At 65.6% G+C, this 25,372-nt stretch overlaps 7 protein-coding genes across 7 annotated transcripts; 4 read left to right on the plus strand and 3 right to left on the minus strand.

Moving 5' to 3' along the window:
* Nucleotides 1-2,962: 2,962 nt before the first annotated feature.
* Nucleotides 2,963-4,066, minus strand: PFL1_01213 (uncharacterized protein; the record flags this gene model as incomplete). Its single annotated transcript, XM_007878716.1, has 3 exons — nt 2,963-3,246; nt 3,685-3,761; nt 3,978-4,066. The coding sequence occupies 3 exons, from the start codon at nt 4,064-4,066 to the stop codon at nt 2,963-2,965; spliced, it is 450 nt and encodes a 149-aa protein (XP_007876907.1).
* Nucleotides 4,067-5,076: 1,010 nt separating this feature from the next.
* Nucleotides 5,077-6,386, plus strand: PFL1_01214 (uncharacterized protein; the record flags this gene model as incomplete). The annotated part of the gene is made up of 3 exons (XM_007878717.1): nt 5,077-5,079; nt 5,958-6,153; nt 6,340-6,386. The coding sequence occupies 3 exons, from the start codon at nt 5,077-5,079 to the stop codon at nt 6,384-6,386; spliced, it is 246 nt and encodes an 81-aa protein (XP_007876908.1).
* Nucleotides 6,387-7,829: 1,443 nt separating this feature from the next.
* On the minus strand, nt 7,830-9,434 carry PFL1_01215 (uncharacterized protein; the record flags this gene model as incomplete). Its single annotated transcript, XM_007878718.1, has 2 exons — nt 7,830-9,355; nt 9,431-9,434. 2 exons carry the CDS (start codon nt 9,432-9,434, stop codon nt 7,830-7,832), a joined length of 1,530 nt encoding a protein of 509 aa, XP_007876909.1.
* Nucleotides 9,435-10,102: 668 nt separating this feature from the next.
* PFL1_01216 (uncharacterized protein) lies at nt 10,103-12,770 on the plus strand (the record flags this gene model as incomplete). The annotated part of the gene is made up of 4 exons (XM_007878719.1): nt 10,103-10,187; nt 10,296-11,326; nt 11,425-12,539; nt 12,659-12,770. The coding sequence occupies 4 exons, from the start codon at nt 10,103-10,105 to the stop codon at nt 12,768-12,770; spliced, it is 2,343 nt and encodes a 780-aa protein (XP_007876910.1).
* A 287-nt stretch (nt 12,771-13,057) lies between these two features.
* Nucleotides 13,058-14,866, minus strand: PFL1_01217 (uncharacterized protein; the record flags this gene model as incomplete). The annotated part of the gene is made up of 1 exon (XM_007878720.1): nt 13,058-14,866. The coding sequence occupies one exon, from the start codon at nt 14,864-14,866 to the stop codon at nt 13,058-13,060; it is 1,809 nt and encodes a 602-aa protein (XP_007876911.1).
* Nucleotides 14,867-18,089: 3,223 nt separating this feature from the next.
* Nucleotides 18,090-19,190, plus strand: PFL1_01218 (uncharacterized protein; the record flags this gene model as incomplete). The annotated part of the gene is made up of 1 exon (XM_007878721.1): nt 18,090-19,190. One exon carries the CDS (start codon nt 18,090-18,092, stop codon nt 19,188-19,190), a length of 1,101 nt encoding a protein of 366 aa, XP_007876912.1.
* Nucleotides 19,191-21,389: 2,199 nt separating this feature from the next.
* On the plus strand, nt 21,390-25,206 carry PFL1_01219 (uncharacterized protein; the record flags this gene model as incomplete). The annotated part of the gene is made up of 2 exons (XM_007878722.1): nt 21,390-24,675; nt 24,767-25,206. 2 exons carry the CDS (start codon nt 21,390-21,392, stop codon nt 25,204-25,206), a joined length of 3,726 nt encoding a protein of 1,241 aa, XP_007876913.1.
* Between the last annotated feature and the right edge of the window lie 166 nt (nt 25,207-25,372).

Consider the following 25,372-nt stretch of genomic DNA (forward strand, 5'->3'; position numbering starts at 1 on the left):
GGGGGGGGGGCGAAGGGAGGAGGGGAAAGGGCGGCCGCCTGCCAAAGAGTGCCGAGCGCACGTCCGACGCACACGGCAGGCGGGGGGCGCCCTGGACCGTCGGCGAAAAACCTTCTGGCCCGGCGTCGCAAGAGCAAGCGAAGCAAGGATGGCCAGACCGACCACGCCCGGAGGCTAGGATGGCGCAGCAAGCAAAAAGCAGGCTAAAGGAGCAACCTCGTCCGAAGCGAGCCCACAACGCAGCAAGCAGGCAGCGGCGGCAGATCCTACGGAGGCTGGCGGGATGCTGGCTGCCGCCTCTACCGGTATCTACAGTACACGGCGGGTCAGCAAGCCGAGCTCGCTCGCTGCGACCTTTGTCCATCTGTCTTGACTGCTCCTGCTCAGCGACAAGGTCAGGCCGGCTGAAACCGACCAAAGCAAGGCAAGCAAGCAAGCAAGCAAGAGGCAGGCAAGCAAGCAAGCAAGCAAGCAAGAGGCAGGCAAGCAAGCCGACCCGACATATGTATGTACTTACGCCCATTGGATCTCCTTGCAGCCTCTAGCCGTGGGTCCCGACTCGTCTGTCTTACCCTGTAGCGCAAGGGCGGTAGGGTCAGCCGAAGCAAGGCGATCGAGCGGTGTGCGGACAAGGGAGACGCGGTCGTGGCGATGGCGATGGCGGCAGCGGCGGCAGCGGCAGACGAGGTGGTGTGTGTTCGTACGCGAAGGGCCCAGCCTGCTCGCTTCAACGCGGGGAAAAGGGACAAAGGCGGGCGGGCGGCCTGGCGCCAGGCTCTGGTTTGTCCTGTTCGCTGCCACCCCGTCCCCGCCCCGCGGCGGCCTGCTTGTTCAGCCCCGACATGGCTGCGTGTGCGATGCATCTTTGATCAACAGCCGGCATACGGATGCTCGACGTCCGACGCTTCGGTTCGTCGTCGACGGGGCCGGGATTTCTTTCCTTCCTTCGCTCTGCATTTCTTTCACCGCACCGACCGGCAGGCGCCTGCAGTTCTTGGCCTGGCTGCCCGCCTGCCGGCCTCGTCGTTCGGTGCGCCGATACCGCGACCCGCAACCCGCACCCATGGACCATCATACTCGATCCTGCCGCTCTCCTCCGACCGCTCTCTCTCGCTTTCTCCCTCTTCGCTCTCTCCTCCTTTGTCCTTCGTACTGGAGCCCGGTCTCTGTACGAGCATACGGCTGTTGGTCGCCCGAACATCGTCCAATGACCGTGTGCGCTCAAGGCTACGCTTGCTTTGTCCTGGGCCCGTCGCCGCCAAGGTTACCACTCCGACCTCGCCGTGGCCGTGGGGTCTTTCGGTCGCCATGGAAACGTCGCTCGTCTGTGCCGCCGTATGTCATCCGGCTTGGCCTTCCTCGCACTGCCCTTCCTAGGTTCCTATCTGGTCGCCACCTGGGAGCCTCCCGACGGCGGCGCCCTCGAGAGTGCCACGTTGCGGCGCATCAATCCACCGTACCTGCTTGCTTATGTTTCGACCCAGTCCCAACCACTGTCGCCGTATCGTCCGGACCAGCCGTGGCGTACCGCCACGGTGCGTGAGTGCTGACTGGACGGCTGCAGAAGCGATATCGCCACTCGCCGTCCGGTCCTGTTCTGCACTGAGCGGAACACGTCCAGCCGTACCGCGATCACGCGAGCCGTGCAACTGTACTGAGCCTCCTCTTCCGCACCTTGGCTTCCAGACCGTCGTGCCCTGCCCTGCGTCGTTCCTACCGGCACCTGGTTATCCATGTCCCACGTACGCACGTACAGGTTAAGCTCTGCGCCGGTTGGCAAGACCGTGGGTCAGCTCCACCGCCGACTTCACCCGTCAAGAGTACGTGGCTTCGGCGTCTAGACTGGACTTCGTCGAAGGTCATGGCAGACGGGTGGGCGTCTAGACCTTCGCTCCTGCTGCTCGTTCTTCCCTCTCGGCGGTCCGAACTGATCCGAAGCGGAGGACGAACCGGATGCAGGGATCATCGGGTCACAGAGACAATCGGGACTGTGCAGAGCATCGGTCATCGTCTTCGCGGCGAATGCCTAGCTGTCCAGACGGCCCATCGTGCTAATGTCCCCTACCTTCTCACGGCTGGACCTCAGAAAGCTTCTCATCTGCGTTTGCAAGACGAGTGGGAACCAGTTCCGACCACGCCGTCTGATGACCAAGGGTGAGCTTCTGGAGCTAGAGGCACTAAGACTGAGCTTCGCCGCGCCCACTCTCCCTTCTACTCGCTCGAGATAAGGGCGAGGAGCCATGCCTGGTAGGTACCACCCCAGCAACCATCCACGTCAAGCCTGGCCCGCCCTGAGGTCGACGGCAGCAAAGCAAGCAAGCGATCGAGAGCAAGAGGTGGGGTCGGATTTTGGGATTCTCGTGTTGTGAGCGTGTCGAGACCCGCGGCGACGCCAACCCTTGCCGCGGGCCACGCAGTCAAACACCCATCGCATTCCACTCTGCTCTCAGCTCTCTGCTCCTACTGTCCTCACTCTAGACTCCCCCTCTGTCCCTCTGGCTTCACCGCGTGCTCCGACCGTTACAAAAACAAACACAAGGAGGGGGATCGGAGGAGGAGCACTTGGCTGGCCGCCAAAGGCGGAGGAGGGAGAGGAAAGAGCGCTGGACGAGGCGGCAGCGCCAGAGACTCGAGACGGCCGACGACGGGGGAGCAGGACCGCGATTTTTTCTTTTGCCTAGATGCGTGCATATCGAGTCGATGGCAGGGATGGCATCCGATGCTGGTGTGGGTGTGTGTGTGTGGTGGGTAGTGGTGGTGGTGTGCATGTGCGTGGGTTGACCGCGTGCCACCTGCAGCGGGCGGAGGGGTACCAGCCCGCTATATCAGGCAGCACCGATCAGGAAGAGGTCGGCGCCGCTACGCAGGCAGCAAAGCGCAGCGGCCAAGGAAGGGAATCGACGAAGGGGAAAAAGGAAAGAGGGGACCGCAGCCGACTGAAGAACGCCAAAGAGCAGGCGCTTCAGAGACGGCGACCACGGCGACCGCCCTTCTTGCGGGTGCTGTCGGTGGGGACGGGGGTGACGTCCTCGATCCTTCCGATCCTCATGCCGGCACGGGCGAGGGCGCGGAGCGCGGCCTGGGCACCGGGGCCGGGGGTCTTGGTGCGGGTACCACCAGTGGCGCGCAGCTTGATGTGGAGCGCAGTGACACCGACCTCCTTGCAGCGGACGGCGCAGTCCTGGGCGGCAAGCATCGCGGCGTAGGGCGACGACTCGTCACGGTCGGCCTTGACCTTCATGCCGCCTACGAGGGTTCGAAGAGAGCAGTGTAGGGGGGCAGAGGGCCAATAGTCAGTCCACCGCCGATGTCGAACCAAGTGGCAGGGTTGAGGCCAAGTCGGAGCCATCGACGCGGGCCCAAAGACGCCCATCTCGAGGAAGGGTGACGTGTTGCGTATGCCGTCCAATCGTGCCCCTCGTCAGCGCTAGCGCTTCTATGTGGCCATGCCCTTGCTGACCATACGCCGCCGAATCCTCCATCGACCAGCTAGTGTCCAGCCTGGCACCGCTGCCCTTTCCGCTCTGGAGTTGCGGAGGGGCCGGCCAAATCCGGCAGCAATCCGGTAGGTCGTCCTGCCGGCCTCTGCGGCGTATCCCGCGGGCCTTCCTCGAGATAGAAGATGTCGTCGCCGGAGCTTCGTCCGGCTGGAGACAGCTGTGTCTGCGCTGTGCTGAGACTCACCAGTAACGCGGACGATGGTTTCCCTGCCCGAGAGATCAGTGACGTGAACGAAGGTGTCGTTGAACGAGGCGAAGATGCTGAAGGGAGGAGAACCGCGGCGCAGCGGTGGTCGATGTCAGCAACATCAGTTTACCAAGTTTCACTGAACCTCGATGAGCCTTGCCCTCCCGCTGGCCACGATGATGTGTCCATCTGACACCTCGAGACCGGCACCCTTCAGGACACCCTGACCGGCCGCCTTGTCGTCCCATCTCGACCTTCTTCCTTGATCGCCTGCCTTCCAGGATACTCACTGAGCAACGCCGAAGACGAGCTCGCCCTCACCGACGTTGGGGCCGAGGGAAACCTCCTGAGTGGGAGCAGCGCGGACCTTGGGAGCCATCTGTGCAACGTGTGGAGTTTGTGATAGGTGGTAGGTGTGGAGGGCGGTGCACAAAGAAGGTGGTGGCGGCGGCAGTCGAGAGATGCGAGTCGAGGGTCGAGAAAGATGCCAGCGGAAAGGGCGAGCGGGCGAGCGGGCGGGCGGCGGGTAGGTTCAAGATAGTCGGGCGATGGGTTGAATTGAAGGTGAAGCGACAGGGAGGAGCAGAGGTTCGAGGTCAAAGGTCAGCCTTGGCCGTTCTTTGTGCGCGTCACGGATCGCCTCGCGATATCGTTGGTCCTCGTTGGCGTCGTCGGCGTCGGCGAAAGGGTCAGTATCTCACCTTGATGATATGTGTGGGTGGGGGGCGGAGAGATGGTAGGGGTGGTCTTGGTGAAGCTGGTAGGCCGATCTCTCTCTCTCTGGCTCGCTCGGTCTCTCTGGCCGGGGCGCGGATGGAGTTGCAGGCGGCGGCTGGCGGCGGGCGTCTTTGGCTGGGCTGCGAGCGTCCCCCACTCTGCTGGTTGGCTGGCTGGCTGGCTGACGAGCTGACGAGCTCACGAGCTGGCCGGCCTCTCTGGCTGGCCCAGGCTGGCCGGGGCTGGGTCGTCGGCCCGCCTCGGAGCCTTGCCTTGGCCTCGCCCTTGCTTCTCGAAATCGAGTCGAAGCAGGGCACGTGATGATTTTTGGAATTTCAGAAAGAGGCCAGGCGAGCGCAGGGACGAGTGTGGGAATCCTCGGCCGAGCCTCCTGGCGCCAGCGCCCGGGACTCGAATTTCGGAAGCGAACGTCAAAGGGCCCTGACCACCTGGAAGAGCGCGACCGAGCGAGCGAGCGACCGAGCGAGTCGGTCCAACGCAGAGGCAAACGCACGCAGGCAGGAGGCAGCCGGCAGCGAGGGTGGGTGTGTGGGCTGCGGGCCGAGGGGCGAGTCGACGGCTGCGGAGGGCGGGTCCACCTCTCTCTGCCTTCTCACGGATACCTTACCATCCCCTCACCCGCCGCCCACCCCCCACGGATCCATAGTCAAGATGGTGAGCACGACCCCTTGATCGCCATCCGACAGCTCCAGCGCCGGCATCGACGACGACGACGACCCGCGTGGACGACGTGCGACACGCAGGCGACATTCGGAAGAGCACGCTCCCTTGGCAGGGCATCGTATACGACGGCATCATCATCGGCACCAGCACTTCGTTTTGGCACGACCTCCCACCCACCGTATCGAACGCGACCTCGGCGACCTCGTTGCGGCTGGATCGAATGCGGCAGCCTCAATCGAGGGATTGGCCGACTTTCGACATCTGCCGCACGGCCTTTGTTTCTAGACTCGTCGACGAGATCCAGGACGACTGCTCCGCCCCGACAAAGGGCGCACTTCGACCTATGATGCCTGCCCGACGTTGAGGCATCACATTCAGACTTCAGACTAGAGGCGGTTTTGGCAGGAAACTCCGTTCGAGGCCGCCGATATTGGAGCGGGTGCGGGATGGACGTCATGGGTCAAGGTGACGGAGGCAGGCACGGCGGGTAGGAGACTCTTCCAGGGCTGTCTGGACGGTTCTGACGTGCTGGAGGTGATAGGAGAACGGATGCTGCACGACAGTCGTCCTTGGTGGAGGCCGACCGTGGGATCGAGATGGCGACATGAGACGGCCTCGGCGTGCCGACACTACACGACGCCTGCGACGTATGCCACGACCGCCGACACGGCACAAAGCCTTTCAGCGCTCAACGATCCGACCGACGAAGCCCTGCCATTGGACGCTCTCCGAATCGCCTGCACTGTCGCACTCGCCCATGGCGTCGTGTCTCTCCTCTGCCTGCAGCACCAACGACGATCCGCTCTCGTTTGCTAACCCCGCCTCGACGCTTCCTTGCTCCCGCCTTGCCCGCCTTGCCCGCCACGCAGCCCAAGCAGGTCACCGACATCAAGAACTTCCTCGAGATCGCGCGCCGCAAGGACGCGACGGCTGCCCGCATCAAGAGGACCATCAAGGCTGGCAAGACCCAGACCAAGTTCAAGGTCCGATGCTCCAAGTACCTCTACACGCTCGTCGTTGACGATGCCCAGAAGGCCGAGAAGCTCAAGCAGTCGCTTCCCCCGGGTGAGTTGCGATGCCGGAGTTGATGTTGTTGGGGCGATCCGAGTCAATGGTCAGGAGCGACTCGGATGGTGGAGTTTCGGGACTTGCGCTCAGCCTGGAGTTGGCGGAGGAGGAAGCTGCTTTGCGCGACACACGTTGCGACAGCACGACTGACAACGGCCTGCCTTATCGCGCCCCTCTTTGCAGGTCTCAACGTCGTCGAGGTCGGCGCCAAGGCCAAGAGCAAGAAGTAAACCTTCCTGAACTCTCGCCCTTTCTTGCCCATCCTCGTTCCTGCACGCACGCACGCCATGGCCTCTTGTTCTACTACTACCTCGCCCACCCACCCAAAAAAGCAGCAACATGACACACATACGCACATGCGCACCCACACACCTCTTGTAGCACCACCCATGTCCACGTCTTCCCCTCTCTGCTGGAGGGGGGAAAGGTGGAAGGCGATGTCGTCTCTGTCTCCTTTTCTCTTCCTCCTGTTTTTGCTGCTCTAGAGGGAAGAGGCGGGAAGAGAGCGACAGTGTCAATCGCCAGCCAGATTTTGCAGCATGGCATAGCATGCACGCATCCACGCACTCAGCGTCGCACGATGGGGCTTTGTCCTTGAGAGTCAGGGAAGAAGGGAGAGGATGCGACGGGAGAGGTTGCGATGGGGACGGGATTTGTTCGCGCGATGCTGGCACGCCCGTGTGGTTCGGTATCCAAGGTGTAGCTCGGCCCGCCGCCGTTCTGACGCTCCGCTGCCGTCCTGCACCACGAACTGCCCCTCTCGCGCCCGCCGCTCCACCCCGGGACTGCAGTCAAGGGGGCCACCACCGCATCTCGCCCCCCCCTCTGTCTAGCCTGAAGAGCAGTAGTCTGCTTCATTTCAGTCAGTCGGTAGACGATCGAGGGCGCGGGCAGAGCCCCCTCGTCGCTGTTGAGGTCGCGGTGATGGGAAGTGTTGCAGCCGCGGGCGACGAGAGGCGATGCTGCGGTCGAGGTTCGGCGTGGATCGAGGGCTTGCTTGCAATCGGCCGAGAGGAGGCACGCGAAAAGAAAAAGCCAAAGATCGACGGCCTGGCAGGCTGGGCTGGCTGCCTGTCGCTCTGTCTTCTGGTCTTCCCCTCTCTCTTCGCCCCCCTGACCCACCCCTACTTTTCCACCACCATCACCTTCGCTGCCTTCTTCATCGAAGCCCGCCATCAATATCGACACTCCTGCTTCTCCTCTGCCTGATTTCGGTCCATCGACCGCATCTCGTCCCGCATTGCTCGATCCCACTCCATCCCCATTCGCCCCAATCACCTCCCCCTCCCCACACCCTCGCCTGTGATATCACCACAAACTATAACCTCCCACGAACCCCTCGACCGGCAGAGCCTGCACCTTCGTCGGGGCGATGCCCACATGGAGGTGCGGGTTCGGTTTTGTCGCCCCTCCCTTCTTTTGAGGGGAGGGGACCAGCGTCGAATACGGGGAAGACAAACGACCGGCATATCGCTCTGCCGTATCAGCCTCCCTATCTCCTACTTCTCTTCCATGGTAGGGTCGGCTCGTTGGTTAGAGCACATTCCCCTCCCCGCCCCCGCTCCCCTTCTGCCCCCTTCCACCATACCCATGCCTGCCCTGTTCGGTCCTGGATCTACGCTGGTTTCCGCTTTGCTCTTTGCAATCAAGCTGTCTCGTATTTCCGCCCGCCCTCAGCTTGACCAGATGTGCATCGTGGCGTCGTAAAAAGAACAGCTGTATACGTTGCGCTTCGCCGCCGACGATGATGACGACGACGACGACGATGACGAGGGAGAGAGGCCGCGATCCCAGTCGCAGCCGTAGGCGAGGCTGGCGTGGTCGTCGAAGCGGGTGACGATGTCCATCTCGTCGCCCCTCTGCAGCTTGGCGCCGGGCTCGAGCTGGGCAATCGAGGGGAGCGAGAGGACCTTGAAGCCGTCGTGCATGCACCCTACGAGGAGGAGCGACGGGTCGGTCGGGTGCCACTTTGTCCTCCATACGCCCCCTCCCACGGGCGTCTCCGAGACGGGGCGGAGGGGAGCGCGGGCGTCAAAGAGGCGCACGTTGGCGTCGTAGCTGCCCACGGCCCAGAGGTGCTGGCGCAGGTGGTGGCTCTGCATCGACGTCACGCCGCCGTCGAAGCCCCGTGTGACGGCAAACGTCGGTCGCCGCCCCGCGCCCGTGTTGGGCGTGCGGAGGTCCCAGCCCTTCATGGCCAAGTCGTCGCCACCGCTCCACACCACCTGGCCGCCCGACCAGCAGTCAAAGGCGGCGATCCAGGCCTCAAAGTCGTGCGCGTGCCACGTCTCCAGCCCGCGCGGCCTCGAGGGGTAGGCCAGGTTGAGCTGGTCATGTCGATCCCGGTGCATCGCCTCGCGCTCGTCGGACGAATTCCGGTCGTCGTCGTCATCGTCGTCGTCGTCGTCGTCGTTGTCGTCAGAGGCGGGTGCAGGTGCAGGCTTCTGATCGAGATGCGTGCTGGCCAGCGAATCCTCTATGCTCTCTGACTGCAGCGCCTCTGCCACACTCGGCAGAAAGGCGAGCGAGCCGTCGCTCTGGCTGACGATGAGGGCGGCGTCGCTGCTGGCCTCGCGCCTATGGAGCTGGGCGTCAGGATAGCCGTGGTGATGGCCGCCTGTGCGGTCGGACCAGTCGAGGCTGAGGCAGAGGGCGTTCTTGTGGTTGATCTTGAGGATCGCCAGCTCGTCAAGGCAATATGCGTTGGCGGTGTCGGCGCCGGTGGAGCGGACGAGGCGGTGGATGGTGACGTGGCCCTGGGCGTTGGCCACGCCCAGCGTGCCGAGGGATCTGGAGGGCGGGACCGCGGTCGATGCTGATGGCGTCGGTGTGAGGTCGGCGAGGGACCACTTCGTGTCGAGGATGGCGGGCATAGAGTGCTGGTCGACGACCTGGCTGGTCATGTTGCCGTCCGGGGTGGGTGCGGCGGTACGGATGGAGCAGGTCCCTCTGCGAGAGTAGGCCGGTCCCCGACTCGGCGTGCCGTCGTCGTCGTCGTCGTCGTCGTCGTCGTCGTCGCCATTGGCGTGACATGCCTGTGCATCATCTGGGCGGTCATGGCCTGCCTTTCCTCGATGTGCGTCGAGCTCATGCTGGTCTACCTGGTAGGTTGCGAGGGCAAAGACGCCCTGGATGCCCGGCAGTGATTCGATCGAGTCGGCGCAGAGGTGGGTGGAGCAGGTGAAGAGCGAGGTGGCCTCTGTACGCGGGGTCGGTCGGGCGTGATATCAGCCGGGATGTGTTGTTGTGCGGCTTGCAAGCGGCCTCGACTCACGCATGGTCGCGACCCGGCCGGGGAGCAGGAGCGGAGGTGGTGGGCGGAGTGCCGGGAGCGACGAGCAGCGATGATGGGACGACGTCGAGGACGGGCGTTGAAAATCGCCTCGGAAAATCACGAGGAAAACCCTGAAATCGAGCGGGGCGAAAGGGCCTCCACATGCAAGAGGCCAGGCGGCGGACAGGCGCGCCCTCTGCACGCACGGACAGGCGCGGCTGCCAGGCTGCCAGGCCACCAGACCACCAGGCCAAGCAAAAAGACAGGCATGCACGCCTGCCGGCCCTCCTGGCAGAGAAGCACACGCACGCCTGACCAAACGTCGCGAGACCCCGTCTGAGCAGACTGTCGGCCAAGCCGCCCATCCCTTCAACTCCTTCACGGCTTCCCTCCCCCCTCCTCTCGCTCCGCCACCACCTTGTCTCGACCGCCCACCGACGACGCTCGCCACCACCAGCCTCGCACCGGATATCGCAGGCAGCCACACTCGGCCACGCTAGCCAGCCAGGCATCCCTGTACGCGACATCCTCTTCGGCCTCCCCTCTCCGCTCCCATGCCGCCCATCCACGCTTCCTCGCCCCTCAGTCATCCAACCCTGAGCTAGTCTGGTCGGCAGGGTCCCGATCGCTGCTCATTCCCACCACCACCACCACCACCACCGCCACCGCAACATGGATCACAAACCCCCCTCCTCGCCCATCAGCGTACCCACCGCCATCGTACTCGGCCTCGTCGCAAGCTTCGTACAGAGCCTCGGTGAGCCATAGTCACCGCCATCCCACGTCCTGCAGCCCCATCCCCGACCGCTGACCTGTGCTTCGTTCCCCCTCTGCCTGCCCTCCGCCCTTCCCGCCCGCCCGACAGGCCTCACCATACAGCGCAAGTCGCACCTTCAGAATGAAGCCCTGCCCGCCGCACGCAGGCGCTCCGAGTGGAAGCGCCCCCTCTGGCTCATCGGCTTCGCCATCTTCCTCTGCGCAAACGTAGGCGGAACCGTATTCCAGATCGGCGCACTCCCCATCGTCATGCTCGCCCCGCTCGGCGCCGTCAGCCTCCTCTACAATGCCCTCCTCGCCAGATACCTCCTCAACGACTTTCTCTCGGCCTACATGATCGTCGGCACCGCCCTCATCGCCACGGGGGCCGTGCTGATTGGTTACTTTGGCGTCGTCCCCTCGACCGCACACGACCTCGACGAGCTCCTCGAACTCTACGGACGACCCACCTTTGTCGCCTTTGCCACCATCTTCCTCTTCCTCTTCATCGGCGTCCTCGCCGTGTCGCATCTCGCCGAGTGGCAGCTCAACGCCCGGCTAGCGCGCACCACGTCTCCGCCGGCAAAGTCAAAGTCGAGGCGCCACCTCTCGCGGTCGCGGCTTCGGCGCAGGTGGTCTGCCCCTTCGCTGGCGCCCGTCGCAGAGGTCAGCGAGAGCAGCTCCGGCATCGCCACGCCTGTGCTGGCCGTCGCAGATGAAATGGCAAGGCGGAGCGTGATCCTCAGCGGCGCCGACATCAAACCGCCGCCATCGAGCCTCGCGCAGTCTCGGCAGCGCGACTACGGCGCCCTCGGCCACGGCAGCGCCGCCGCCGGGTCCAAGGGCAACGGTAACGGCAGCGGCAGCGCCAAGAAGCGCGGTCGGAGAAGTAGCGTCGAGGTGCCGCGGCTCGAAGCGAGAGAGGACCGAGAGCCGCTCGACCCCGAAAGCGTCAAAAAGACCAAGCTGATGCTCGCCGTCGCCTACGGTGGCGCCAGCGGCACCATGTCCGGCGCGTGCCTGCTGCTCGCCAAGAGCGGCGTTGAGCTGCTCATGCTGTCGTTCTCGGGCCACAACCAGTTCGTGCGATGGCAGAGCTGGATGCTCATCGCCGTGCTGCTCGGCGCGGCTCTACTGCAGGTGAGTGTCGGGCGTCGATCTGCGAGCGAAGCAGCTTCCGCCGCCATCTGCTCACGCCTGAACCTCTCCTCCTCTACTCACTGCTGCCCTCGGCCCAGCTTTGGTACCTCAACAAGGCGCTTAAGCTCGTGGATCCGACCCTGGTTTGCCCGCTGGCATTCTGCTTCTACAACACTTCGTCGATCGCCCTCGGCCTCGTCTACTTTGACCAGCTCGGCGCGCTGGCGTGGTACGACATCCTGGCTGTCGTCGTCGGCATCTCGGTGCTGCTGGCCGGCGTGTGGATCGTCAGCCTCCACGGCAGCAGCGAGGGCGACGGGCACGACACCGAAGAGACTGTCTCGCTGCTCTCTGCGACGAGCGTCCATACCGCCTCGACGCCGACCGAGCGGCTGGAGCAGGCCGAGGGTCTGCTGGCCAACGCTGCCGGGATCGCAGGCCCGCACCTGCCGTTTGACGCATCGCCTTCGGCGGGCTGCCACAGCGACGCCGCGTCCGAGATCTCGATCGATACCCAGCTGTCGAGCCCCGAGGCGGTCAACACGCAAATCTTGCCCGTCTCGCCGACACACTCTCGATACCCATCGGCGGCGGAATCACCGACATCGTCGCCCTCCAAGAGCCCGGCGTCCAAGCGGCGCACCAGCAGCAGCTCGCGACGCAGACCGACAATCACGCTCGACTTCCCGCTTCCAGAGAGCCTGTTCCACCCGTCATCGCCGATGCCGTCGGCGGAGCAGCGCGGTGCGGACGTCGAGAGGGGCGAGTCGGCGGCGCACGCAGAGGGAGGCGGTGGCGGTGGGGGCAAGCCGCGGTCGGCGTTCTACAACACCATTGTCGAGCACGGCCTGAGCATCGGCCTCAGTCCGAGCTCGCCGGGCTTCCATCTGCAGCCTCGATCGCCCTCGAATCCGCGGATGCCGGCGAGCCAGAGCGGACCGCTGTACGGGGCCCACGGCGCGAGGCGCAGACCGGGGCGGCATCCGAGACGTGCCATGTCGGAAGCGGACGCCTCGTCGCATCCCGCCGCCGCTGCTGCTGCCCCGTATACACCCGACATTGAGGCGGGAGACGCGACGACGAGCGTTGCTGCCGGCGAAGAGGACGAGGCAGGAGAGGGGGACGACAATGGGGCGTCGTCCGGATTCGCCGTGGAGCCCGACCAGAGTCTACTGCGAAGGCGACTGGAACAGGTCAAGGCGCGGGGACGGAGGTGGTTGAACCTCGACGCTCTCTGGTCGTCGTCTGCCTCGGCTTCCGACCGCCTCGACGGGGCGGGGACGAGCCGGAGTCCCGCTTCGCCCTTCTCTTCGTCTTCGCCACGTGGGGGAGCGACACGGCATCGTGCTGCACCGTCTTCCTCCTCGAGAACGGGGACGACGACGACGACGACGACGACGGCAACGACGGCAATAGGGCTCGGTCTACAAACCGACCATCGTGACGACGACCACGACGACGACGAGAGTCGGCCCCTCTTACCGTCCCGTCCTCCAAGATGATGCCGATCGATATCGACGTCAATGACGCGGCGCAAGACAGGAGCCAAAAAGGAGAGAGAGGGAAGTAGAAAGCGGCGGGGTATGGCTCGCCGTTTCCGGAGGCACATTGTAGCATTGCACGTCCTGTCCTGTCCTGTCCTGCGCATCTTGCCGTTGCTCGGCTCGCCTTGGTTCGGCTCGGCTTCATCTCGACCCCGCGGGGGAGGCCTTCGCATCATCAGCGCCGTCGTCATCCCCACATGCCGCCGCCGCCAAACGCCTGCTGACCCGCCTGGACGGCGTAGAGGCCGTTTTGACCGGACTGGCCCTGCATCTGCATCTGCTGCCCATACTGCTGCCCCTGCCCCTGCTGTTGCTGCTGCGGCTGTTGGGTCTGGTAGAGCCCTTGCTGGTTGGGCATCATGGCGCTCGCAAACGTGCCAAACGGCGACGTGGCGCCATTCTGCTGCTGCTGCTGCTGTATCCCCATGCCCATCCCCATTCCCATGCCCATGCCGGTGGCAAGACCAGGTGATGGCGAGGCAGACGGGCTGGCCGCGAACCCGCCAAACGAGCCCGCACCACCACCACCACCACCACCACCGCCGCCGGCGCCGAGGAACCCACTCTGCTGCGGCGCCATTCCACCTGCGCCGCCACCGCCAGGCGACGAGAATGGGTTGCCGACCGCCGCCGGCGAAAAGGCCATGGAACCGAGACTCGCGCTGCGGTACTGCTGCTGCTGCGGCGAGAACCCGCCCATCCCCCCTATCCCCCCGCCGACGCCGGCGCCGAACATCGACTGCTGCTGCTGCTGCTGCTGCTGCTGCTGCCCATCGGGCAAGGTGAGGGAAAAGTTGGGCAGCGTATTGGCGTGCTGCGGTGGTGGCGGTCGTGCTCCAAACGCCGTCGCTCCCAGGTGTGTCGCGCTCAACCCCTGCGCCTGCATTCCGCCGAACGGCGATGTGGCTGAGCCACCCATGCCAGATGCCCAGAAGTTGGCCGAGGGATCCTGTGGCGCCGGCGAGCTAAACATCGGCTGCTGCTGCTGCTGCGCTTGGAGGTGCGACCAGGGGTTCATTTGCGGCGGCGGCTGCGATGTGCCGTTCGAAGGGCCGCTGAGCGAGACGAGGTCGTCGAACACGCTCGATTGGGCCGTCGGCTGGCCTGCGCCCTGAGCCGGCACAGACCGGGCGCTGGGTATCGCACTCGATGCGCGTGGCGGCACGGCCGAGGGCGGTCCCAGGGACGAAGAGGCCGTCGTAATCGTCGACCTCGTCGCAGCAGCAGCGGAAGCAGCAGTGCCGGCCGCGGCGGAGGATGCTGCGCCGGCGGGCATGGGCGGCGGCTTGGGCTCGGTGCTGCGGGCTCGAGCCTGGGCCTCGGCCCACGTAGATGGGATGGGGGCGGTGCGGGAGCGCGAGATGCTGTTGGCTTTTGCGAGACGGTCCGAGGGTACGCCGAGCATCGAGTCCTGTCCCGTCATCTGCCGGCGGCCGCTGCTGACGCCGTTGGAGATGCCGTTCCTCTGCTGCTGCTGCTGCGACAGGGACGATATCGACGAGGACGACGAGGCTACTGGCGACGAGGGCGATCGGAGCGACGATGCGGGCGACGACGACGAGGGCAGGCGGAGGAAAGTGGCGTCCTTTTTGGGCACGGGCGGTGGCTTGGCGTCGATGAACTTGCGGTACTCGTACTTTGCGCGTATGAACTTTTCCAGCTCGCTGTCTCGCTCGCTCTCCTCGATGTTGGTGGGCGGGCGGTTGCGGACCTCGTCCGGATTGAAGATGCGGTTGCTCTTGAGGTTGCCCATGTCCTTCATCTTGTCCACCTGCTCGCGGGTCCAGGTGTCGAGGGTCAGGGACTTGACCTTGGAGATGTGGGTGCCCATCTTTCGGTGGACGCCGGCGCACTGCACGCAGAGAAAGATGCCGAGGTTCCAGGATGCCCAGCGCGGCGCTCTCCCGCGGCAGTCTGCGCAGACGTCGTTGCCCGGCTGGCGCGAGAGCTCGACGAGCATGCGCTGGTGGCGCTCCTGCGTCGCCTTTGAGTTCATGGCTGGCAGCGCGGGTGCCGAGGCGGGCCAGAAAGGAGCAGACTGTGCCGCGCTGTGGTCTCGGGCAGAGGGGAGGAGCGCGCGGGAGGGTGGGCCTCAGAAGCTGGTGGGGGCTGAGAGATGGCGACGGCGTGACGAGGCGTGGCGAGGCGGAAAAATGTGGCGGAGGTGTTGGTGTTGGTGTTGGTGTTGACGACGGTCGAAGGTAGCGGAGTCGAGGGCAGGAGTGTGAGAGAGAGAGCGCGGCAGAGTGTGCAGGCGGTGTGCTGGGTCGGCCTGCCTGGCCTGGCCTGGCTAGGTGGGCCGCCTGCGTGTGGCCGTGGCGCGATTTTTCGCAAGCTCGTTGCCGCTGCCAGGACCGACGCACGAAGAAGGCGAAAAGGGCGTGGGCCCGCTCGCCCATTTGCCCGCCCCTCCGCGTTGGCGCCTGGCCCCTTGGACCGCCGGATCTCGTCGCCCGCCGTGGCCGTGGCCGTGGCCTTGCCTGCCCGCAGCTGCACCCGACGGAGCGTGCGGGGGCGGGTTCGTCTTGTCGGACCGCTTGAATCCAAGCGCAGCGCAGCGTCAAACGAAGCTAAGGCGGATATCGGCCCGCTCACCATCTTGCATCCCGCCCAGCCAGGCCGTTCGGATCCACGGCCGCGCGGCCCGACGTTGACGAGCACGCCTGCTCTCGACAGGGAAGATGCCGGCGGAGAGGGGGGCCGAGCCGACGCAGCGCCGGGCAGGGTCCGCTCCTCTTGCGCTCTCCTGACTTTTCGACGACGACGCCGCCGCTTGCGAGCCAGAAGAAGCTGCCGGATTCCTCTTCGTCGGCTTGGCCTGGCCCCGGGGCTCTGGCCAGCAGAGGGATCGCGGCGCCAGAAGCGATCCAGACTCTAGCCCAGCCTGCCTTACTTCTTGCTCCATGACGAAGCGGCGGTCTCAGCGAGAGACAAGCTGAGAGGCTAGGCCAGGCCAGCACGCGCGTGACCTGCCCGTCGTCCTTGGCCGCTGCCTTCACCAGCGAAAAAGCAAGGTTGGCTCGCCAGCGGGCCAAGCCACAGGTTGGCTCCTCGACTCGACTCTGAAGCGGGCCCACGATCGAAGAGGTGGAGAGGGGAGATGGAAGGCTGCGCAGGCCCCGGACATGCCATGGCAAGGTCGTCGCCCGCATCCCTGCTGGGCATGCTTGTCGGTCGGTCGTCGTCGTCGGCGAGACTTTCCGACGATGTATGGGAAGCCAGCCAGCCAGCCAGCCGGCCAGCCAGCCAGCCAGCCAGCCAGCCGGCCAGCCAGCCAGCCAGCCAGCCAGCCAGCCAGCCAGCCAGCCAGCCAGCCAGCCGGCCAGCCAGCCAGCCAGCCAGCCAGCCAGCCAGCCAGCCAGCCAGCCAGCCAGCCAGCCAGCCTTCGGTCGAGATCTGCCGACGCGATAACGATGCCAGGCCGGGCGAAGGCAGACCGTTCCGCTGGTCGGCGGAGGTGGATGGCCACGCCTCTCGAGTTCTCCCTCTCTCCCGCCTCGTCTCGGCGTCTTCTGCGGGGCCTCCACGTCGATGACGGCCTTGAACGTCACCCTCGGAGCTAAGGAGAGCGAAGCCGCTCGGAAGACGTGATGGCGGCAAGAAGGCCAGGCCAGGTCCTTTGTCGCCGAGGGAAAGGCAAGCAAGCAGCAGCAGGCCAGCAAGCAAGGCGAGTCCGCAGGTGGGCCAGGTAGGCCGTCGAGGTCGTGTGGGCCACGGCTCGAGGTTGCCGGGCGCGCGGCCCTCTGCGCAGCGGACAGGCGGACAGGCAGGCAGGCAGGCAGGCAGGCAGGCAGGCAAGCACGGCGACAACGAACGCAGCAACGGGCATGAGCAGCGGAGCAAGCGGCGTCGAGAGGGCGGCAGGCCCTCTGCTCTTTCTCTTCTGGTGGCTTTCCGTCGCTCTGCCGGCCTGCCTCGCTCTCTGCCTTGGTCGCCCGTGCGCAGGCTGCCCGCGAGCGAGCGGTGGTTGGGCACCTTTGCAGCCAGCCAAGAAGGCTGCCCAGCCAGGAGCAAGCAAGCTTGAGAGGCAGGTCAAAGACGCGCGACATAGCCGAGCGGGGCCGTTGCCTTTGCTGCCTGCTTAGCCTGGCCTGGCTGGCTGGTTGCCCGCCCACAGCCTTGCTTGCCCGCCTGCGCCTCGGCAAAGCAGAGCTTCTCCACACATCTCTCGGTCGCCCGCCCGCACGCACGGCGCAGCAGCCCGACTGGCAGGCTGGCAGGCTGGCAGGCTGGCTGGCTCAGGTAGGCTAGGGTACGGCGGGTCGCTGCATGGAATCCGCCCAAGCTTAGGCCAGGCCAGGCAGCTGGCCCGTGTGTGGATGGGGGCCGCTGCTCTTTTTTCTCTCTCTCTCTCTGCCTCGCGCTGCCTGGTTGCCTGCCTGCCCTCCCGCCTGGCCTGCTGATGAGGCGGGGTCTTGCCTGCCTGCCAACGTCTGCTGCTCAGGTGCCTGCCCCGCCGCTGCTGCTCTGCGTGGCAGCCTACCCTGGGATGCGCTTGCGCAGCTTCCCCACAAGGGTCATCTCTACCTTGCTTGGGCCCCGGCCCTGGCTGCCGCTAAATAGGGCGACGGACGACGCTGCCCTTCCTCTTTGGGCCCAGCCCTTCGCTCTTTTGCTTCCATCCTACCATCGCCACCATTGCTATCCCCATCTTGGCCATCCTACTCTACCACTGTCGCCGCCGCTGCTGCCGCTGCACCCATCATCTGCCATCGCTACAGCCAATCTAGCCCCCTTCGCACGAGGAATCCACGACAGGACCACAAAACACATACACCTGGACGCAGCCTTGGAAAACCACGCCTCTACGACCACCAGCGCCGCCGAACGCGATCAGATTCGCCACCAGACTTCATCTCAGCCTTCGGATCTCCAGGCACCGAGCTCAGCTTTTCTCGTCAGACCGCCCCTCGTTTTCTCGTCGTCGCAAGCCAGCACCGCCATCCTCGTCGGCGCTCCGTTCCGTACCGTACCCGATACCCCACCGCTCTCTGCTCCTGCAAACGCAAGTCAGACGCTCCCAGCAGCCCCAGGGAACCCCTCTGCGCGCCAGCCAAAGCACTCGTCCCTAGTTTACGCCAGGTTGCCGACGCTCTTTCCCGGAATCAAAACCCTTCGCTCGAAAGGCACCGGAATCTCGTTCCCGTCACCGTAATCGTCACTGTCACCCCTCTCGCGTCACCTACTCCTGGTAACTCGTTCTCTCGGACCTGGCGACAATGGCTTCTCCTACCGCTATTCCGCACCCCGAGACCTCGTCCCACCACCGCAGCGCTACGACGCCGGACGTCGCCAGCGAGAGCTCTTTCCGACCCAGCAAGCCCTCCTACTCGCCGCCCTCGGCCTCGTCAATCTACACCAAGGCCACGGGCGCCTTTTCCAAGTCGGCCGGCGCCGGCTCGGGCCTCGCCACCAGCCCCACGGGCCTCCGACTCCCCCTCGGCATGAGCATCGGCCGTGGCCTCCCTAGCCCCCCTAACCCCAACGACGGCTCTCCTAGCCACACGCGTGCCCGATCGCAGACCACCACCTGCGCCCTCGGCGTCAAGCCCGAGACTTTCGACGACCGCCTGCCCGTCGCCAAGGCGCCCGGCTTCTTCGACTCGGCAGGCAGATCGCCCACGAGCTCGTCGCAGGTGTCGTCGAGCGACCCGTTCCTCTCGCGAAGCCCCACTAGCCCGTCGTCGGTCTCGTCGGCCAACACCGCCTCGTCGGCGGGCAACAACAGCGGCTTCCAGACCACCTACGCCCTCGGACGCGTGCCCTCGCTGCCCCTGGGCACGTCGTACGAGCAGGCCCAGAAGAGATTCAACAGCGGCAGCTGGTCGCAGAGCGGCGGCTGGGCATTCGGCAGCCTCCGTGGCGGGGCGTCTCAGGCCTACAGCGGCAGGGCGGGCGACGACACCGGCGGCGGCGGAGGCGGGGGAGGAGGCGGAGGCGGCGTGGGTGGCCTCTTGCGCCGCTTCAGCATGGGTGGCGGCCACCACCACCGCCCTCAGCTATCGCCCGAGCACCGCTACAGCGTCGGATCCGCCGCCGACTTTGACAGGAGCGCCACCCCGACGGGCGCCTCCGCCGTCCCGCGCAGCCAGGTCGACCCGGGCCACGGGCATGCCGCGCGCGACTCGGGCGTAGGCTTCAACGAGCAGCGCGAGCCGGCCCACAAGGGCATGGTGGGAGCGGCCGCAGCGGCGCCCGCACCCCCTCCGCCTCAGCAGACGTCGCCTCGCGGCCGCCAGGGCAGCCTCTCGGGCAGCGGCAAGAGGAAGCCAAGCCCCATGGGCGAGCGCCTGTTGATGGGCCACTTTACCGCCCACTAGGGCAGTACTCCTCCCTCCCACGCCGCCGAGCCATCGCCTCGGCCTGTGCAGCAGCCCCCAGCCTGCGCACGAACAACGAACCCGCCGGCGCAACGAGCCCGGTACGACTCTCGACCCTCCATCTGTATTTGTGACTTTGCGACATCTCGCTCGATTCCTTGGCCGTTTTCTCGAGCCTCGCCTCCGCCTCCGTCTTCGCTTCCGCGCCCGCCGTCGCTTGCGCCTCGCTCGCCCGCCCGTCCGTCCGTCCGTCCGCCTCTTTTCCTTTTGCATTCCCCGCCGCCACACCATACCATACCAAGCCAGACCCCACACCATCGCCACGCCTAGCCTGTACACCTCTTGCCGTCGGTCCGTTTCGAGTCTCGACCTCGCGCCCCGTGTCTTCTGCAACGGTTTCGCTCGTCTTCTCTTGTCTGATTTCCGGTCGCGATCTCGTACCTGATGCGCTCTGGTCGCCGTTTGTCGTGATCGCTTCCACGGTATAATCCGCCGGCCCGTGTTGAATTCGACGTCGAATCACGATGGGCCGTGGTGGATTGCCGTCGTCTGGATCGCCCCTGTGGCTCGATGTAGGTTGATCGGCCTGGTCGTCTGCCGCTGCATGGTTACGGTTGCAGAAGCTGGCAGGTCGAGTGCGGCGTGGTGCGACGTGGTGCGACGTGGTGCGACGCAACGAATCAAGCAAGCTGAGGCTCGCGTGCGTGCCACCAGGGCCCGCCTGCCGTCCGCCGACGAGGGCAGACACGCGGGCAGACCTCGATCTGTGATCTCTAGTCACCTGCCTGTCCTCGGCTTTTCTGCCCAGGGCCATTCTGCTGGGGTGGTATTTTTGGCAGCAGCGTCGGCCAAAAGGCTAGGGCGCAACACCGCAGCGCTGCGTCCTGGGCCGACTCTTCTGACTTTGACGCACCACAACATCGACCTCAGCGGAACGGTTGTTGACCGAAAAGTCGAGGCGACGGCATGGCGCACAAAGGAGCCGGAGCCTGGGTCAGTACAGAACTTGACCGGCAAGCAAGAGTCGGCGACTTGTGTGGGTGTCACCTCGCCACAGCCAACACATACAAAAGGATCGTCTGGTCTGACCTGGCCTGGCCGTACGCCGATCAGACCGAGAGCGTGTTTGCGGTTCGAGCGCCAGCATAGAACGACGGCGACGACAATAATCGTGTTGGTGGCCTGCCCCGCCTTTTGTGTTTGCCGGGCGGTGCTGCCGAGCAGGCTGGCCAGGCCAGGCCAGAGCAGGCGAGCTGGCCAAGCGATGGCGTCGCGAGGCGGAATTACGTATGAAGGACATATGTACATCGGTCGCCCCCGCCTGCCAAGCTGTGTAGCTGCTAGCTGAGCTAGAAGACTGCGCTGCGAACCGGCGGCCAAAGAAGCTAAGGGGCGCATGCATCGGCCCAGGCCGCTTGCTGCTTGCTTGCTTGCTTGCGTGTGGCCGGCCAAAAGCAGGCAGGGCAAAGCAGGGCGGCATGGGCGTGCAGCCAGCCTCGCCAGCCTAGCCAGCCAGCGGCGTGGCGCAAGGGCGTGGCGTGGCCAGGCCACCTGGGCAGGCCCGCAGGCAAGGGTTGAGCCTTTCGCCCTGGCTGATCCGCCGCTGCTTCTTGGCTAGCAAGCTAAGCTTCCCACTCCACCTGCCCTGCCTGCCTGGCCCGCCAACACGCACGCTGCCCCGACCCTCCCCAAGCACTCACCGAGCTTCCACCATCTCCCCGAACTCTTCTTGGCTTCCATCCGACGACGCTTCCTCGCCATTTGTTCTGCCATGCGCTCCGCTCGTTGACCACCGCACCGCTCCGCATCCACATTCCGCCTGGCTCTCTCGACGCAGAACATCACACACATACCTCGGCCCATGCATCATCGACCTCGTCTGGCCAGCTTCGTATCATCGCCTCGCCTCGCCTCGCCTCGCCCTGGCCCCACCCTCGCATTCGCATCTGAGCCTCGCCCATCCATTCCGACTGCACACATCCTACCGTCGAGCTTCTGCGGCGTCCATTCGTCCCCTCGTCTCATCTGCATGCGTCCCACTGTCCGCGCTCTCGACCTCGCCGCACACGATCTCGTCCAGTGCACCAGGTGACGGCCCCAGAAGGCCCGCTCCCTGCACCAGCCGCGCTCGTAGACGCTCGCCAGTCGTCACCCGCTCAGCCCGTCGTCACAGGCCGAGTGGCCGCTCCGACGTCGGCCATGGCGCTCCACCAGCTCTTCACGCTGGCGTTTGCGCTCCAGCTCGAGCCCCTGCCTACGCTCGACTACGTCGCAGCGCACCACGACGACGATCAGGAGCCCGGCAATGACGACTTCCGCGTCGGCGCAAACACCTTTCTCGAGCCCATCGTCTCGCGCCACCCGCCGCACCCCGTACACACCATCTCGTTCCTGCTGCAGCACACCAACGCCCTGGACGCCGTTGCGCCCTGGTCCGACCTCATCGCGCTGCTGGCCAGGGCCGACGACGATCCCTCTTTCAAGAACCTGCGCGAGTTCTTCGACGCTCGATACGATGACAGCGGCAGGCTGATTGGCGCCGATCCGCCGCCCAAGAAGCCCTCGAGCCCGACCAGGCGCCTCCGCAGCGCATCGCGCAGCACCGCTTTTGCGCCGCCAACGCGCAGGAGCAGCCAGGCCGCCGCCGACGGCAGAAAGGCCTCGTTCGCGCAGAGCATCGGCGGCGCGGCCGCCTTGAAGCTCGGCTGGTTGCGCAAAAACACTGGCGAGAGCGCCGGCGCCTCTCATGGCGACTTCTCCGACGACGAGGTGCAGTCGAGCCATTCGCGTGACGGATCCCTTCCCCAGCCCAAGGCCTACTATGCAGCTTCCGAGATTCAGTTTGTCAGGACGCAAGGTACTGGCAACGCAGAGTGCGTCTCCGTGCCCGTCGCCGCATCGAGCGTCACCCCGACCGGTGCCGGCAAGGGCGGTCAGTCGGTCAAGACGGTGCGCTTCAACGTCCGCCTCGACCTGCACAGCGTCGGTCTCGCACCGCATCCGCCAAGATCTGCGCGCAGACAGAGCGGCGCATCATCCCATCCGCGCAGAGTCTCTGATCCATCGGAAGCGTCTTCGATCGAGCGGGTGCCGAGCCGGGCGCCGTCGGGCCGGTACGAAGGAGCCGCTCTCGCGGGCGGCCAGGACCTAGCTCAGGCCATCAGCCCCATAAGCTCGAGGTCGTTTGGAGGCCTCAGCGACGAGATGCACGACTCGAACCATGCTGGCGTCGAGACGCCGTCGTCGCCGACAGCGAGGCGGAAAGGAAGCTCGACGAGCCTCGCTGGCGCTGGCCCACCCGGCGGCTCGAGCGCGGGCGGCGCTAGCGGCAAGGCTACGCGACGGCCCTCGATGATGTCCAAGCTGCTCGATTTCGGACTGCGGAAGCGCTCCACCACCGAGCGGAGCGATACCATCGACAGCAGGGACGGCACAGGAAGCGAAGCATCCTCCCAGCATGCTCCGTCAGAGCAGGGCGGCTCTCATTTGGCGCATGCCAAGCGAGTGCCGTCAGGCTTGAGCCACCTCCGTGCCAACGGCAGTTTTAACCGGGGCCACAGTGGCGACGAAGACGAAGGCGACAACGATGACGAGGCGCTCGACCTGGCTGAAGAGGAGGACGGGGAAGCGGGCGCAGAGGGCGAGGGCGGAGCAGCGTCGGCTCGAGTGGCAAGACGAGGCTCGTCGCACCGTCAGCTTGGGGAACCGGCACAGCTGTCGAGGCGGCGCAGCTCGAACGGCAGCTCCGGCCGTGCAGGCCTCTTGCAAAGCGCCATCTCGATGGAACCCGACCTGGGCCCGGTGCGCGAGGATGGCACCTTCGAGATCGAGCGTTTCACCACGCGCTCCAGCATCGATGCCCGCTCGATCTCGGCGCTCGGCGACGTCGAGCCGTCGGACGAGGCCCGAGAGGCCCAGGACCGGATGCTGGCAGACGGTCGCGACTTTATCAGCCTGCTTCGCGCCGCCAGCGAGATGGCGCTGCGTCTGGCCGAGGCGGCCGGGGAACAGAGGCAGGCCGACGAAGGCTCGAACTCCTCCCTCGCGGCAGCCGAAGGAGGACCAGCAACCACACCGAGAAACGAGATGGACGCGCAGCCGCAGTGGATGAGCGACAAGGCGCGGGGCAAGCGACCGGAGGCCAGCGGCAACACGACGCCGTCAGGATCTGGCGCTGGCCCGCAGGTGCGACCCAAGACGTCGTCGGTCCCGTCGACGCCCTCGATCAAGGAGCGATCCTTTGACCTCGAAAGGTCGCCCAACCCTTTCGCGCGATCCGACGCCCATGGCGCTTCGAGCGGCGACGATGGCAACCGACACTCGGTCGAGCCTTGGTGGCCCTGCGGCGAGGTCGATCCGCTGCCTGTCAGCATCTCGTGCGCGCTCGGGCAGGCGCTCGGCTGGGAGGGCATCATGCAACTCTGCTACGGACGCGGCAGCCGATCGGCTGCAGAGGGCAGCTACGCTCCCCTTGGTCGCGCTGCGGCCCTCGACGAGGCCAACAAGCGGCACGAACGCACGGTCCTGGCATGGAGGACGGGCGTGGCTAGCGCAGACGAAGCGGCGCCGCACGGCGAGGAGCCCATCCCGCCGTCGGTCGACACCACCGCGTCCACTCGGAGCGAGCTTGACTCGTTTTCGACGTCGATTGGCGAGCGCCTCAACCTCGTCGATGATGTCCACGGCGCGGCACAACCCGCCACAGCTGGGACCCAAAATGCCGGCATCGCGACGGGCAACGGCGGCCCTGAGGCCACGGTTGCGCCCAATGCCAATGCCCACGCCAATGGTCCTGCGCCCTACGCTCTGACGACGCTCAAGGATCTGCTCGGCCAGCACAGCGAAGAGGGACGGACGTGGCAGGACTGGATGAACCTCGCTCGGAGCATCCAGGGCTGGATCCAGGACTATGAGACCACGCGGGTCCGAGCCGGGCTGGCGCACGAGATCGGCGTTGAGCCAACGCCGCGAGCACCTGCCTCCGCAGCGGTAGCGGCCCCGGACACGCAGTCGAACGGCCTCGACCCGGTCGAGGCCAAGATCGACATCGATGCTGGCACCGCTGCTGCAGGCGCTGAAGCGTTCCGCACCGCGTCGATCCTTTCCGACCCCGGAGCTGCGACAGATGTCGACCTGCAGCCGTGCCTGTCGCCTCGGCAGCTACAGGTCCCTGCTGTGTTTGGCTCGCCAGAGTCGGGTTCTGCAAAGCTCGGTCGATCGTCGAGCATCAGTGGATCGTCTTTCGGGGCGAGGATGGCGCGACGGCAGCAGCAGCAGCAGCAGTCGCACCAACAGCAGCACAAGCAGTCGGCCGTCGAGGTGGTGCCCGAGTGCGTGCTGCGGGACCTCGTCGACCGGCGCTACGGCTTCCGACGGCGAGGGGGCATCCCTGAAGGCTTGCCGGCGGGTCCAGATGGCGAAGAGTTTGAGGACTACTCGTGGTCAAGGCAGAAGCTCGATGCCCGCCACTTTGCCACTGCTCTCAGTGAGTCTGACTCTGCCGACGATCATCCGAGGCGCCGAATGCTGACCTGTGGTCGCCTTCCCATGTCTCCCATTTCCGCCTTCCCCCTCAGCCATCGGAAGCGACTCGCTATCGCACATGCTCGGGCAGGTGCAGCGGTCAGACTGGGTGCACGCGTCGGCGTGGGAGCTCGACTACCTCGAGATGTGCGTCTTCAAGTCGCCGCTGGTGGCCGAGCGCTTCCCGCCACCGGGCTCAGCCATTGTCCCGTCTGCGCGCTCCTACCAGCCGAGCGAGGGGACGCAGGATCGGACGAAGCTGTGCCCCAACCCGGACGAGAACGGATGCTGGAGCAGCGCCGAGTGGAAGCGGTGGCTGACGACGATCCGCGAAGGCCAGATCATTGTGCCCGCCATTGGGTGGCAGGCGTGGTGGACCCTCATCTCGGTCCTCAACGGCGCCGACAGGACGGGACGCACCTATGACCTCCAGGTCAAGACGCCCGAGGAGCCGTTCGAGGCCCTCACCGACCTCGGCGCCGTCTACATCTGATCGCCGTGGGACCTGCGTCGTTGCGGGCCATTTAGCGCCACCTCTCTCAGTCCTTCCCGCACGGCCGTGTCCTCGGAAGACATCCAATGAGACTCTCTACTCAGCCTCAGCATCAGTCTGTGAGGCTTGCACGAAGCACGGGATGTCATCATTGCTGCTAGTAGTG

This window comes from Pseudozyma flocculosa (assembly GCF_000417875.1).
Source record: "Pseudozyma flocculosa PF-1 unplaced genomic scaffold scaffold00003, whole genome shotgun sequence".
In the NCBI taxonomy this organism is placed as follows: Eukaryota; Fungi; Basidiomycota; class Ustilaginomycetes; order Ustilaginales; family Ustilaginaceae; genus Pseudozyma; species Pseudozyma flocculosa.